Below are 13828 nucleotides of genomic sequence, written 5' to 3'. Positions count from 1 at the left end.
AGGATCTGATTTCTTTCCGCAGGGCCTGTAAGACAGAGTTGTTCCGCCTGGCCTTTGGCTTGGAGCCAATTTGATTCCCTCCCTCCCTCTCTTTCTTTTTTCTTTTCCTTCTCCTCCTGCGATGAGGCTACATTTTAATATTTTAATGTTACATTATTTTCATGTTGTATTTTACTTTTGTTTTTAAGTTGTAATCATTCATCTTGTTTTTATTATTGCTTGTAAGCCGCTCTGAGCCCAGCCTTGGCTGGGGAGGGCGGGGTATAAATAAAAATTATTATTATTATTATTATTAAGGTCAATCCCACCTTGGAGACTGTAATTGTGGCACATAAATCAGACTTAAAAGAGAGGGGGGGTATTGTGCAAGGCTTCTATCACTTGTGCAAGCATTAATCAGGTAAATAGCACAGACATCTAGAGTGCTAAACTGAAAACTTTGGTTCTCATTTGTCCTGTTGAATGATTAATTGCAAAAAGGGGGGGAAAGTTCCAGGTTTTTGAGCTAAGTTACACCTGTTGAGTGCAGGCCATGACCCCTAATCCCAGATGGTTTTGGTTAGCTTCACACAGTGAGCGCACTTTAAATAAACGTTAGCTTTCAAAAACAATGAGATTATCGCTATAGAATAATCTCGGGTTATTGGCCAGAATTTGTGTGTCATAAGGCCCATGGAAACCCCCTAGGTTGCTCTTCCAGGTTTCATTGTCTCTAAAAAGAAGAAAGGGCCCCTTGCAATTATATCCTCTGCCAGGGATGTGTCTTTCTCTCCGAACAGTCATTTGAGCGAAAAGCAATTTTAGCAAGCCATGACACACAATTTCTTCTGTAATCAGATTGCTCAATAACATTATAAGTAAGCCGCTCTAAGGGTAGCTAAATGACTTTTGCCGGTTCTGTCCATTTCTTCTATTTCTATTTGTTTGGAGAGGATATGTGTTTCTCTACTACATATGGAGAGTGTGTAGAGAGTGTGCATAAAGAGGAGAGGACAGGGATGTAATTTGGCCAATGTTGTTCTTTGTCTTGCTGTGACTGAGACTTGCAAGGATTCTTAGCTCAACCTGTTGCAAACACACAGGCAGTGTGTGAATGCACATGAGCGATCTCATTGAAGATGATGGCAGTATTCTTTGCAATTGTGCAAAGGGCAAAGATATGCACAAACTGCTTGGGATAATGTTGCACATTCATGTGCCTTTTGGGTCTCCTGCATGCTTTATTCATGTGCACGTGTGACTGTGACTCATATGGAACTAGGTATGGGGGGGAATTCAATTCAGTTCACATTTAAAGGCGAACCTACCCACACACATTGTTAAACAGTGGTACCTCGGGTTAAGAACTTAATTTGTTCTGGAGGTCTGTTCTTAACCTGAAACTGTTCTTAACCTGAAGCACCACTTTAGCTAATGGGGCCTCCTACTGCTGCCGCGCCGCCGGAGCACGATTTCTGTTCTCATCCTGAAGCAAAGTTCTTAACCCGAGGTAATATTTCTGGGTTAGAAGAGTCTGTAACCTGAAGAATATGTAACCTGAGGTACCACTGTACAGGAATTGAAACAAAGCTATCCTTTGAAATTTGCACTTCTTCAAATTTTGTAATGCAGCTCTCAAGCCAAGTAATGTATAAAAATGTGTGCACTGGGATAAAATGGGCAAAAATAAATGCATATATGAGTGAAAACAGCATATGTTCAGGGAATTTCCTCTGCAAAAATGTGCATATTCAGCAAAAATGTACTTATTAGGAGAAATTTGCACTGAAATGCTGGCGAATGTTCATGAAGTCGTACAAAATATATATTATTATTTATTAAACATGTTAGTCGCTTCACCTTGCCCAAGGAAACTCAAAGCAACTTACAACAAACAAAAACAAAACCCCACATTAAAACCACAGTGAGGGGATATATTAAAAACATCCCACCTACAGTGGTGCCTCGCAAGACGAAATTAATTCGTTCTGTGAGTTTTTTCGTCTTGTGAATTTTTCGTCTTGCGAAGCACGGTTTCCCATAGGAAATGCATTGACGGTTTTAAGAAAAAGGTGCAAGACATTTTCGTCTTGCGAAGCAAGCCCATAGGGAAATTCGTCTTGCGAAGCAACTCAAAAAACAAAAAACTCTTTCATCTTGTGAGTTTTTCGTCTTGCGAGGCATTCGTCTTGTAAGGTACCACTGTACTTCCAAAAGGTTACAGATAGTTAAAGGCAAAAGGCCTGGTTTAAAGGGGAAAGTTTTTGCCTGCCACCTAAAGATATGTAATGAAGGTGCCAAGCGAGCCTCCCTTGGGAAAGCATTCCACAAACGGAGCAACCACAGAAAAGACCCGTTCTCATGTTGCCACCCTCCAGATTTCTCGTAGAGGAGCCACACAAAGAAGGGCCTCAGATTATGATCTCAGGGTCTGGGTAGGTTCATATGGAGAGAGACAGTCCTTGTGGTATTGTGGTCAAAACCAGCACTTTGGACTGGGCCCAGAAACAAATTGGTAGCCAGTGCAGTCAGGCCAGATTGTTGCTGGCCATTGAATTTTGCGCCAGCTGAAGTTTCTGAACTGTCTTCAAAGGCAGCCCCATGAATAGTGTGTTGCAGTAACCTAAGCTAGAGGTTACCAAAGCATAGACAACCAAAAGTGAGACTATCCCTGTAGAGATAGGAGCACAGCTGGGCCACCAGCCAAAGCTGAGGGAAGGCACTCCGAGCCACAAAGACCACCTCAGCCTCAAACATTAGTAATGGATCCAGAAGTATCCTCAAGCTATAGACCTGCTTCTTCAGACCAAGAGCAGGCAACCTCCCATCCATCTGGTCTAGGGAACCACCCATTGACAGGGCCTCAATCTTATCTGGATTTAGCTTCAGTTGGTTGGCTCCCATCCAGTCTGTTACCAAGGCAAGACATCTGGCCAGCACACCCACCGCCTCACCTGCAGATGAAAAGGCGAAGTAGAGCCAGGTGTTATCAGCATATTAACAGCAACGTACTCCAGATGACGCCACTCAGTGTTTTCCTGTAGATATTGAACAGCATGGGGGATAGAATCGGACCCTCAGGAAGCTCTCATTGAAGGATACGTGGGGCTAAACAACACTCCCCAACCATCACCCTCCCCGATGTGGAAATGTGAAGAACTACAATTAAGATGTGGGGGTTAGAAACTGAGGCAAGCAAAAATTGACTAAGATGAACTGAGTCATGTTCTTTCATTTCTGCAGGTCTGCCCTGAGTAAAATCTAATTGAATACCACCAGTGCTATTTTTTCTAGAAAAAGAGGTGCCAGAACTCACCATGAACACCTTCCTTGTTCTGCCAGCATGGTGTAGTGGTTAAGAGCGGTAGTCTTGTAATCTGGGGAACCGGGTTCGCGTCTCCGCTCCTCCACATGCAGCTGCTGGGTGACCTTGGGCTACTCACACTTCTCTGAAGTCTCTCAGCCTCACTCACCTCACAGAGTGTTTGTTGTGGGGGAAGAAGGGAAAGGAGATTGTTAGCCGCTTTGAGACTCCTTAAGGGGAGTGAAAGGAGGGATATCAAGTCCAAACTCTTCTTCTTCTTCTCTTATACAGTGGTACTTCGGGTTAAGAACTTAATTCGTTCTGGAGGTCCGTTCTTAACCTGAAACTGTTCTTAACCCGAGTTACCACTTTAGCTAATGGGGCCTTCCGCTGCCGCCACACGATTTCTGTTCTCATCCTGAAGCAAAGTTCTTAACCCGAGGTACTATTTCTGGGTTAACTGAGTCTGTAACCTGAAGTGTCTGTAACCTGAAGCGTCTGTAACCCGAGATACCACTGTAATGACAATGGCGCCCATCTGAGAGGTGCCATTGGAACTGAGTTCCAGTGAGTTCCAGCTGAAAAAAGCCCTGAATACCACCGATAGAAGATTGTGCTGTAAGTTGCACTGAACTCAGCGAGGTTTACTCAGGAGGCACCTCAGGATTGCACTGTAAAGCACTGAGTCTAGATGGGAACCATGCCAATATAAGAAAGTGCTGAATGTTTACTTTTCTTTTCTGTGCATAACTGTACAAAGAAGGAATCGGCTTTTTATTTCTTTACTGTTGGCTCCTTATCAGCGAGGTGAATGATAGGACTAAACAAAGAACTCCTATTGTCCTCAACCTCTGTGCTTCAAAGTGCAGGGGTGACTGAAAGAGGGCCACAAACAACCTTCTGTTATAAAGGTTAGAGTATTGTGAGTTACTATTACTTTCTCTTTTTTTTTCAAAAAAGAGGAAGCACCTTCGGATACAATGCAGAGGTTTCCTGCTATTCTCTACAAGTTTGGCTCTGTGTGCTTTTGTAGATTTGCATGCTGTTCCTTAAAGCTGGGGACTTTGCCCCTGTCAAACTCCATCTAAGTCACCGTTAAAGTGCCTCACATAAAGAGGAACCTGCAGGCGGAGGCTGAAAAGGAAGAAACTAACTCTTTTTATGATCATGTGGTGTATGTACTTTCTGACGAGTCTTTGGGTCCATATAATTTATGAAGTGGTTACTTGATAAGTGGCTCATCTGTATTGCCATAACACAATTTGTAAAGGTAAAGGGACCCCTGGCCATTAGATCCAGTCGTGACCGACTCTGGGGTTGTGGCGCTTATCTCGCTTTATTGGCCGAGGGAGCCGGCGTACAGCTTCCGGGTCATGTGGCCAGAATGACTAAGCCACTTCTGGCGAACCAGAGCAGTGCACGGAAATACCGTTTACCTTCCCGCCTGAGCGGTACCTATTTATCTACTTGCACTTTGAGGTGCTTTCGAACTGCTAGGTTGGCAGGAGCAGGGACCGAGCAATGGGAGCTCACCCCGTCGCAGGGATTCGAACCGCCGACCTTCTGATCGGCAAGTCCTAGGCTCTGTGGTTTAACCCACAGCGCCACTAAATCCAGGGATGCAAATGTGGAATGATTCTCCTCTCATTACATGTCCAGGATCAGGGCCGGATTTAGGTTTGAGGAGGCCCTAAGCAACTGAAGGTAATGGGGCCCTTTATATGTCCAGCTGTCCTCTGTCAACAACAAATTGTCACTATTTTCTGTGTTGAATATATGCTATATGGTAATTTATGGACCTAATAAGTATCTAAAGTCGTAATGCAAGGATCAGCAAACTTTTTCAGCAGGGGGCCGGTTCACTGTCCCTCAGACCTTGTGGGGGGCCGGACTATATTTTGAAGGGGGAAAATGAACGAATTCCTATGCCCCACAAATAACCCAGAGATGCATTTTAAATAAAACCACACATTCTACTTATGTAAAAACACGCTGATTCTTGGACCGTCCGCAGGCCAGATTTAGAAGGCGATTGGGCCAGATCTGGCCTCCAGGTCTTAGTTTGCCTACCCATGCTGTAATGGGATCAAAATAAACAAATTATGTATTACAGTGGTACCTCGGGTTAAGTACTTAATTCGTTCTGGAGGTCCGTTCTTAACCTGAAACTGTTCTTAACCTGAAGCACCACTGTAGCTAATGGGGCCTCCTGCTGCTGCCGCACCGCCGGAGCACAATTTCTGTTCTCATCCTGAAGCAACGTTCTTAACCCGAGGTACTATTTCTGGGTTAGTGGAGTCTGTAACCTGAAGCGTATGCAACCTGAAGCGTATGTAACCCGAGGTACCACTGTACATGAAATCAATCAGTAGGCATAAGACTCATACCCTTAGTCTATGCTGCCTGATCATCAGTCTACAAGCACTCTTTAATATTGGATAACAGGTACAACAGCTTGACCTACATTCAACTGTGCTGCACTGCAGTCGGCAGCTGCATGCTACATGCTGCCAGGCAACCAGTCCATGCAGAATGTAGGCAATAGAAATGAGCAAATTTTAGGAAGCAGGCTAGCAGGCAGGGCCCATTAATTACATCATAGGAGCCTACACAACACAAAACACTGTTGCTGTATGTAGGCTTTATTTGGTTTGGTTTTTATCTTATATATTGGAAATGTACATCCAGGTGTTTTTTCCTTTAAATTTTTTTGGGGGCCCAAGAGAGTGGGGGCCTAAGCTATAGCTTGTTTAGCTTATACATAAATCTGGTACTGTCCGGGAACTAGAGATGAACAGCTTAAAGATGCATAGAGTGATAAGTCACCACTTGGTAAATGGGGTCATTGATAAATGTTCTGAGTACATGATGAGATTTCCATTGAGTTATGCATGGGCAACAACTCACTCTCTGTGCCCTTTTCACTGCTGGACTCCTGCACTGAGGTTATAATTTCAAGGGAAAACTTGCGGCACCTTAAACTTGCTAACAAACTTTATTACAGTAGAAGTTTTTATGGGGTTGGGTCCACGTCATCAGATGCATCTGATGAAATGGACTTTGTCCGCAGAAAGTTTTACCGTAAGGTATTTGTCAATCTTTAAGGAGCAGGTTTTGCTGCAATGGCTTCCTTCTCAGAATATTAAAGGGAAATAGGTGTGATATCTATAGGTAAACATGAATACTTAGTTGCAAGGGACCCAGGAGAATAGGACTTGGAACCAAATTTATCTCTAATATTATCTCTAGATATGACAGATAGCATTATCTCAAATGTAACCTGATTTAACAGTAACTCAGGACAAGCTTACACATGTCTACTCAAAAGTGAGCCCGTTTTATTCAATGGGATTAAGGGCAGTTCTGCACCAGTAATTTACGACATAATTTGCAGTGTCCCTAGACATTATTTGAAGGGGGGCAGCCACATAGTGTGCTTGTCTTGTATGCATCCCAATCTCCCTGTTGCTGCTTGTTAATGCTGATTTTCCCATACCAGGGGGTGGAAACCAAGTAGCACTGCTAAGGCCGGTATAAATACGAAAACACCAGTGGCTGTTTCAAAGCAGAGCTACTCCATTTTTTGAAGGCAGTTTGTTTCTGGCATCTTATAATGAAACCTTTCTTGGTGTGTGTGTGTGGGGTACTCTACCGCCCTGCCTCTTGAGTTCTGGTTTGGCACAGCTGGGAACATCTGTGCTATTTTACTCCCAGGAACAACCCTTGCGAAGGTACCGTAATTGCTTTTGCTTTGGTGGTGAGAGAAAGGAAATGGCAATCTTGCAGTGCCTGGAATTTCAATCTTTCTTTCTTTCTTTCTTTCTTTCTTTCTTTCTTTCTTTCTTTCTTTCTGTGTGGAACTTGCACACCATCAGAAAGCTGAACCTGGATTTCTTTTTTTTGTTGTTGATGTGCATGTCCCAGGGTTTTTAAAATTATATATATAATTTAGTTTCATATCTAGCAGTTGAGTTGTTTGGGAAGCTCAAAACAAAGCAGATGTGGCGTCAAAAGTCCCTGGAGTGAAATGGGATGTCTCTGAAACTTCTCCTCCCTTGCTTGCAAGCGAAGACCCTTCTGCAAGCAAAGGCAGACTGGCTGTGATTCTCTCAGGCTCCACCACTGCCAACCAGGGTGTGTTTGTAAAACTGAAGGCAGCAATGGGTGGGTGGGAGTGTTAACTCCCTAGCTGCTAGGCTTGTTGCCCAGCAGAAGGGTTTCCCCTCCTTTCCCAACTAGTGCTGCTCAAGGTCTTGCAATACCGTTGGCCAAGCCACCTCTTCATCCTTTAACACACAGCCCCAGACTTCCCACTCAGCCTGATGAGCTGGGGAAGGGGAGAACGTTTGAAGCTGGGAACATTGATGGTATACACATTCCATGCATTTATGAGTTTGCTCAAATTCTGACCCTTAACTGAATGTAGATATTATGGGGTTCTGCCCCCCTCCAAAAAAACGTATGACAATACATTCCACTGACACTTCATAATATTGGGCTACAGTATGACTAAAATAAAGCGGCTATCAAATTTAATAAATTGGTGTCAGGAATGAGCCAGCTCCAAGCGAAGGTTTGCAGCCAACTGCAGAAAGCAGCCAGGAACAGAGAAGCTTGATGTTAGTCAGGCAGGGGAGAGCCGGCAGGTGCAGACTTCGGCTCTTCCTGGCCTTGACAGGCAAGCTGATAAGGCTGTAGCTGAGAGGAGGCTATAATGCAGCCAAAGCTCACCGGAAGCACAAACAGGCGCGAATTAACTCAGAGAGAGCCTCTCAGAAAAGGAAGAGGTGGGAGCTGATCAACTAAGTCCGAAGAGTCGGCAAATGGGAGGGCTGATAGATAGGAAGCAAAACAAGAGACATAAGGTTTGTAAGTTCAACATCTTCTGTTGACGCCGGAAGGAGTCTTCAGAAGGGTCATCTTAAGTAATGGTGCCAGAGGCTTTGTTAGAGCTGTCCGGAGCTATCTGTTTGTTTTTGCAATAAATCCACCTTTTTACTTAGCTACGCTTACTGTGTTATCAAGCTGGGAACCTGGACTCCTGACAATTCACCAGTAGTGGCCAGCAGGGCTGCCTGGGTAGGGCTGGGTAGGGCTGGGTAGGGCTGCTCTCCTGGCTTCCCAACACCACACACTTGGCTCTGCCACTGTGGCTGCACTGTGCCAGCCCTTCTATTCAAGTTAGCACCCTTGCATAGCGGTAGAAGATCTTAATTATGTCTCAGTTTTAGTGACTGAAGATGAGCAATGGGTCTTGTGAACTGCCCTGAGATCTATGGAGGACTGGTGGCATACTACTACTACTACTACTACTAATAATAATAATAATAATAATACATTGTAGATATATTGTCTATGTTAATGAAGTTTTATTCATTTATTTGCTTGTTTTGAGCTGTTATTTCCTCCCCTTAACTTTTCAGGCAGGTTAAATCTTACTGCCTGATGGTATCACTGTGAGACATCACAACCGTAGTCACAGCCAACTGAATCCACATTCAGATGGGAAACTTTGGGATTGCCTTGAAATATTTTATAACTATGAGGGCTTTAACTGACGGTGTCCTAATTTCTCTCTTTCCCCGTTCTCCAGCTCTCCTTACAAATCACCCCTCCCTGTAGCAGCGAGCAGCATTATGAATATTCTGGACGGTGCTGCACCAAATGTGAGCCAGGTAAGCATACCTAGGACATGCTTCTTCCAGGAAATGGGGAGGGGCCCCTCTCTCAGCACATGCTCTGCATGCAAAAGATCCCAGATTCAATCTGGTGAAGCTGAGGAAGACTCCTGTCCTGTCTGAAACCCCAGTGTGTGTTTGTGTGGCACTGCTAGTCAGTGTAGAATATGAGCTGCATTGACTGATGATCCGACCTAGTATTAAGGTGGCTGTCCCCCCCCCAAAAAAAAAATATGAAAAAATTTGAGTACTCGTGTAAGAAAAACATGTCAGATGCTCCTTTTTAGTTTCTGTTGAGGGGTGCTCCCATTTGATACACAATACAAACTACATTTTGATGCCTGTCTCGGAAATTTTGTTTGGGTGGAATGAAGCTGGGCTCATATACATGTGTCAGGATTTTCCTCTTAGGTGTCCATAACTGTGCAGAAATCTCTCAGAGGAATGGTAGCACTGAGAGACTCCCTCCCTTGCCACAATAGAGAGCAGGGAGAGAAAGGAAACAGAGGGGTTTTTAATATACAGAAAAGGTGGTGGGGAAAGGGGATGTTGAAAGCTGAGCAATAGGAGAGGAGGGAGGTGGTGATGTGAAAGGAATGGAGGGATGGAGAAAGAAAGAGGTGAAGAGTTGGAGCCGAGTTCCCCACAGTCCCACCAAGATGGCCACCTGTTCACACAAAATGTCCCTCCCAGTGCTTTTAGTTTTGAGGTTTATGTGGCATGCAAGAAAACTTTGGAAGGGGTCAGTTTCTTTGTTGTTGTTGTTTATTGTTTGTTTTTATACTGCCCTATACTCACAGGGTGGTTCACAGGAAATGACAGGCCTAAGTCCCCACAGCTAACCAGGTCTTTCCATTTTGTAAAACCATCATCTTGATTTGCGCTAAGCTTAGTGGAATGTTCTTCTTGAACATCAGAGACCAGGACCAAAAATTTCAGCCACAAGTTGCAACTTGATATCTGGGAGTTGAAATTATCTGGTTGAACAGTGGAGATTGATCCATTATTGGACTGGCAGTCGAATCATACTTCAACACTGGCAAGGCATTAGCTAGCATTCTCTGCCACCACCGAGGACAGCAGGCTAGATTAGAGAGCATAGGACAGGCACATGCAGTTTTGTCCTCTGGCACCATGCCAGGACTCTCGTTCCCCCAGTATCTGTTGCCTGAGCTGACTGCTGCTGTCTGTCTAATGGCAGGGCTGGCCCAGTAGCCAGGACGTCAAAACAGAGCCCAAGAGTCAACAGTATACGTCAGTTTACATTATCAAGCACTATTTTTAAATTACATTCTGATGAGTATGGATTTTTTAAAGAGATTGTTGAATTGATTCTATTGTTTATAGAGCTTGTGTTTCTGTTTTTACTTTGTTTTTGTCTTTTAAAATCAAACACAGCTTGGATGGCTTGTCCCTGGGAAGCGGTCTATAAATTCTATATAATAATAGAATCCGCAAAGCCAGTAAGCTTCAGAAGTGACCGGCAAAAATTTGCTGCTGTGGAAACAGCTCCCTGTGGATCGTGCAGAATCCACTTGTGCGTGTTGACCACTCATGATTGACCTCATTCTGTCAAATTGCCGATCCAGATCCAGCAGGTTCTGCGTGGGTCACCATGGCTGTAGAACTTAACGTATTTTTTGCTCTACAAGATGCACTTTTCCCCTCCTAAAAAGTAAGGGGAAATGTGTGTGCGTCTTATGGAGCGAATGCAGGCTTCAGCGAAAGCAACGCGAAGCCTCCGGAGGCTTCGCGTTGCTTTCGCTGAAGCCTGGAGAGCAAGAGGGGTCGGTGCACACTGATCCCTCTTGCTCTCCTGGCTTTGCTTCGCTGGAGAGGCGCTGCGCAGAGAGGGAGAGAATATTTTTTTTCTTGTTCTCCTCCTCTAAAACTAGTGGCGTCTTATAGAGCAAAAAATACAGTAGCTGTCCTTTCGAAATAGATTTGACAGCCCTCATTCCAGTATTTTGATGAGCAATACCTTAACTGGGAAGAGGAAAATAATTCTCACACCAGAGTTAAAAGCCTTTGTTAGTGCTAGCCTGTCAGCATTGCAGAACCTGAGGTATAACCAGCCTTTTCTCCTGCCCTGTTAAGGAAAGTACATGTCTGCCAAATGCACTCGCACTTCAGAGACCATATGCCAGCCCTGTGGCCCAAATGAGTATATGGACATCTGGAATGAAGAAGAAAAGTGCTCGCTTCATAAAATATGTGACCAAGGTAAGGGAAACTAGCTAAGGCACTGCTGTGCCTCTAAGTCCTTGACTTAGTAAGAGAAGAATACTAGATTGTTAACTGTAGGTGCTATTTACCTTGCCGTACAGTTAAGCATACTGTACCGTACTAGATTGTAAACTGAAAGGCCCATAGTTCAGTGGTAGAGCAGGCACTTTGCATGCATAAGGTTCTAGGTTCGATCTCTGCAATCTCTAAGTAGGACTGGGAATGTCCCCAACCTGAAACCCAGGAGAGTTGCTGCCAATCCGTGTAGGCAATACTGAACTTATTGGTGCTATGGTCTGACTTAGCATAAGGCAACTTCCTACTTCCCTAAGATTAATGGGCACCAGTGATACCAAGAAGAAGGAAGGGAGCCCAGCCAGGAAGGGGCCCTGATGAGGGCACCTTTCCCCAAGGACCACCAACTCAGCTGGTCCTCAGCATGTCCTGAAAAGAGACCCAAAGCTTGTAGAGAGGACTCACCTTGTTTTACTTACCGTATTGGCCCGAATATAAGCTGCACCTGAATATAAGCCACACCTTTAAAATTCAAGGGGGGGGGAGAAAAAAAGACAATACCCGAATATAAGCCACTCCCTTAAAATTCATCAGGCACTCACACTTGTTCCGTTTTACCCTATGTCTGATTCAGCAGTGATATCGTAAAAGCCCATTTTTGTAAGGTTGCAAATTTAAGCCGCATTTTAACTTTTCACGGTCGGAATTTGGGGGGGGAAGGGAAGTGAGGCTTATATTCAGGCCAATATAGTACAGTGGTGCCCCGCAAGACGAATGCCTCGCAAGACGGAAAACCCGCTAGACGAAAGGGTTTTCCGTTTTTCAATGCGCTTCGCAGGATGAATTTCTCTATGGGCTTGCTTCACAAGACGAAAATGTCTTGCGATTCTTGCGATTTTTTTTCGCTCCCCACCCCCTTTTTCTAAGGCACTAAGCTGCTAATAGCCTTTTAGCAGCTAATCCGCTAATCCCTTAAGCCTTTAATAGCCGCTAATAGCCGCTAAACCACTAATAGCGCTAATCCGCTAATAGGGTTGCTTTGCAAGACGAAAAAACCGCTAGACGAAGAGACTCGCGGAACGGATTCTTTTCGTCTTGCGAGGCACCACTGTATATGCTGTGCTTAACCATGTAGGCCCTTTAAAATCTGTGAGGGAACTGACTTTTGGAAGGTTAGAGGGAGACTTGAGAGAGAGAGAAAGCAAGATAATCTGTGGGTGGTTGTGTGTGGAGAAGGGATGCAAAAACCCCTTTAAACATGCTTATGAAACTTAATTGGCAACCATCACAATCTCCCACAGCAGGCTGAGAGGTGGTGTGCTTAACTGGGACTGGGACTCTGGGGGGGCTTCCCTTATGCAACCGACCATGAACAAACTGCATTCTGCTAAACTCCCACAACCATCTTTCTGATTATCCACACACCTCGCCCCGCACTAACTCCCCTCCCCTGACATTTGTACTTGTTTCCCTGAATTTTCCTCTTCTGCTGATTCAGAACTTGGGGTTTCCCCTGTTCCTTACTCACCGGCACAACAGGCCATTGTACCCTTTCTGCGTCCCACCAGGAGTCACAAGGGAGTGTGATTTGCAGTCCAGCGTAAGCCACTCTTGCCAACCAGGAAGGGTTCTCGGGGTCAAGGTCAGGCTAAGGGCTCCGAAGGAAGCTGTGAAGGCATGACTTTAACCTCCATCTGCTTCCCCACTTTGTTCTGTTCGAAGGAAGAGCTTTGATAGAAGTGAACCCGGGAAACAGCACAAACCAGCGGCAGTGTGCCTGCATAGCAGGCTACCACTGGAATGAAGACTGCGACTGCTGCCGGAGAAACAAGAAATGTCCCCCTGGCTCTGGAGTCAAGCATCCCAGTAAGATTTCTGATTTCGCTAAGCCACCCTGGGAACTTTTGGTCCAGTTTGTGCCCAGAGCCTTTTGCATATGCCAGTGGTCTGTTTTAGAGGCTCGCTGGGCTAGTGAGCCACTTGATCCCCTCCCAGCTTCAGGTGACATGTGGGAAAGCACTCCAGGAGGAAGCCTGAATTCCTCACATCATCTCTCCTCCTCTTTTTAAAAAAGGATAAATCAATTCGCTATACAGTGGGACCTCGGGTTAAGAACTTAATTCGTTCCAGAGGTCCGTTCTTAACCTGAAACTGTTCTTAACCTGAAGCACCACTTTAGCTAATGGGGCCTCCTGCTGCTGCCACACTGCCAGAGCACGATTTCTGTTCTCATCCTGAAGCAAAGTTCTTAACCCGAGGTATTATTTCTGGGTTAGCGGAGTCTGTAACCTAAAGCATATGTAACCTGAAGCGTATGTAACCTGAGGTACCACTGTATGGGGAGGCACCAGTCTCATACTTTACGCCATGCCAAGCGTGTGGCATAAGGTTACCAGGTTTTTTTTCAATGAATCCGGGGACACTTTTCATCTTCAATGGATTTTGTATGGGGACTGATTTGTAAATCCGGGGACTGTCCCAAGGAAACAGGGATGTCTGGTAAGCTTAGTGTGGCACCTCTGTCTCAAGGGCCAGTTTTGGCCTACCGGCCCCTTTCCACCAAACCACGCTTGCCCATCTTTCCACTGACACCACATGTGATTTAATGTGTGGGGCAGATAGAGGT

General features: G+C 45.0%; 1 protein-coding gene across 1 annotated transcript in view; it reads left to right on the top strand.

The window, feature by feature from the left end:
* Positions 1-13828, top strand: part of TNFRSF11A (TNF receptor superfamily member 11a) — a 39069-nt gene that overhangs the window by 9371 nt on the left and 15870 nt on the right. Inside the window, exons 2-4 of the mRNA XM_083449464.1 lie at positions 8877-8958; positions 11059-11184; positions 12925-13068. Coding sequence (XP_083305590.1) covers positions 8877-8958; positions 11059-11184; positions 12925-13068 — 352 coding nt within the window. The remainder of the gene's footprint in view (positions 1-8876; positions 8959-11058; positions 11185-12924; positions 13069-13828) is intronic.

This window comes from Podarcis tiliguerta (genome assembly GCF_965153285.1).
Source record: "Podarcis tiliguerta genome assembly, chromosome: 7".
Classification (NCBI taxonomy): Eukaryota; Metazoa; Chordata; class Lepidosauria; order Squamata; family Lacertidae; genus Podarcis; species Podarcis tiliguerta.
Note: the sequence above shows the minus strand (reverse complement) of the source record. Positions and strands in the feature narration are given on the sequence as shown.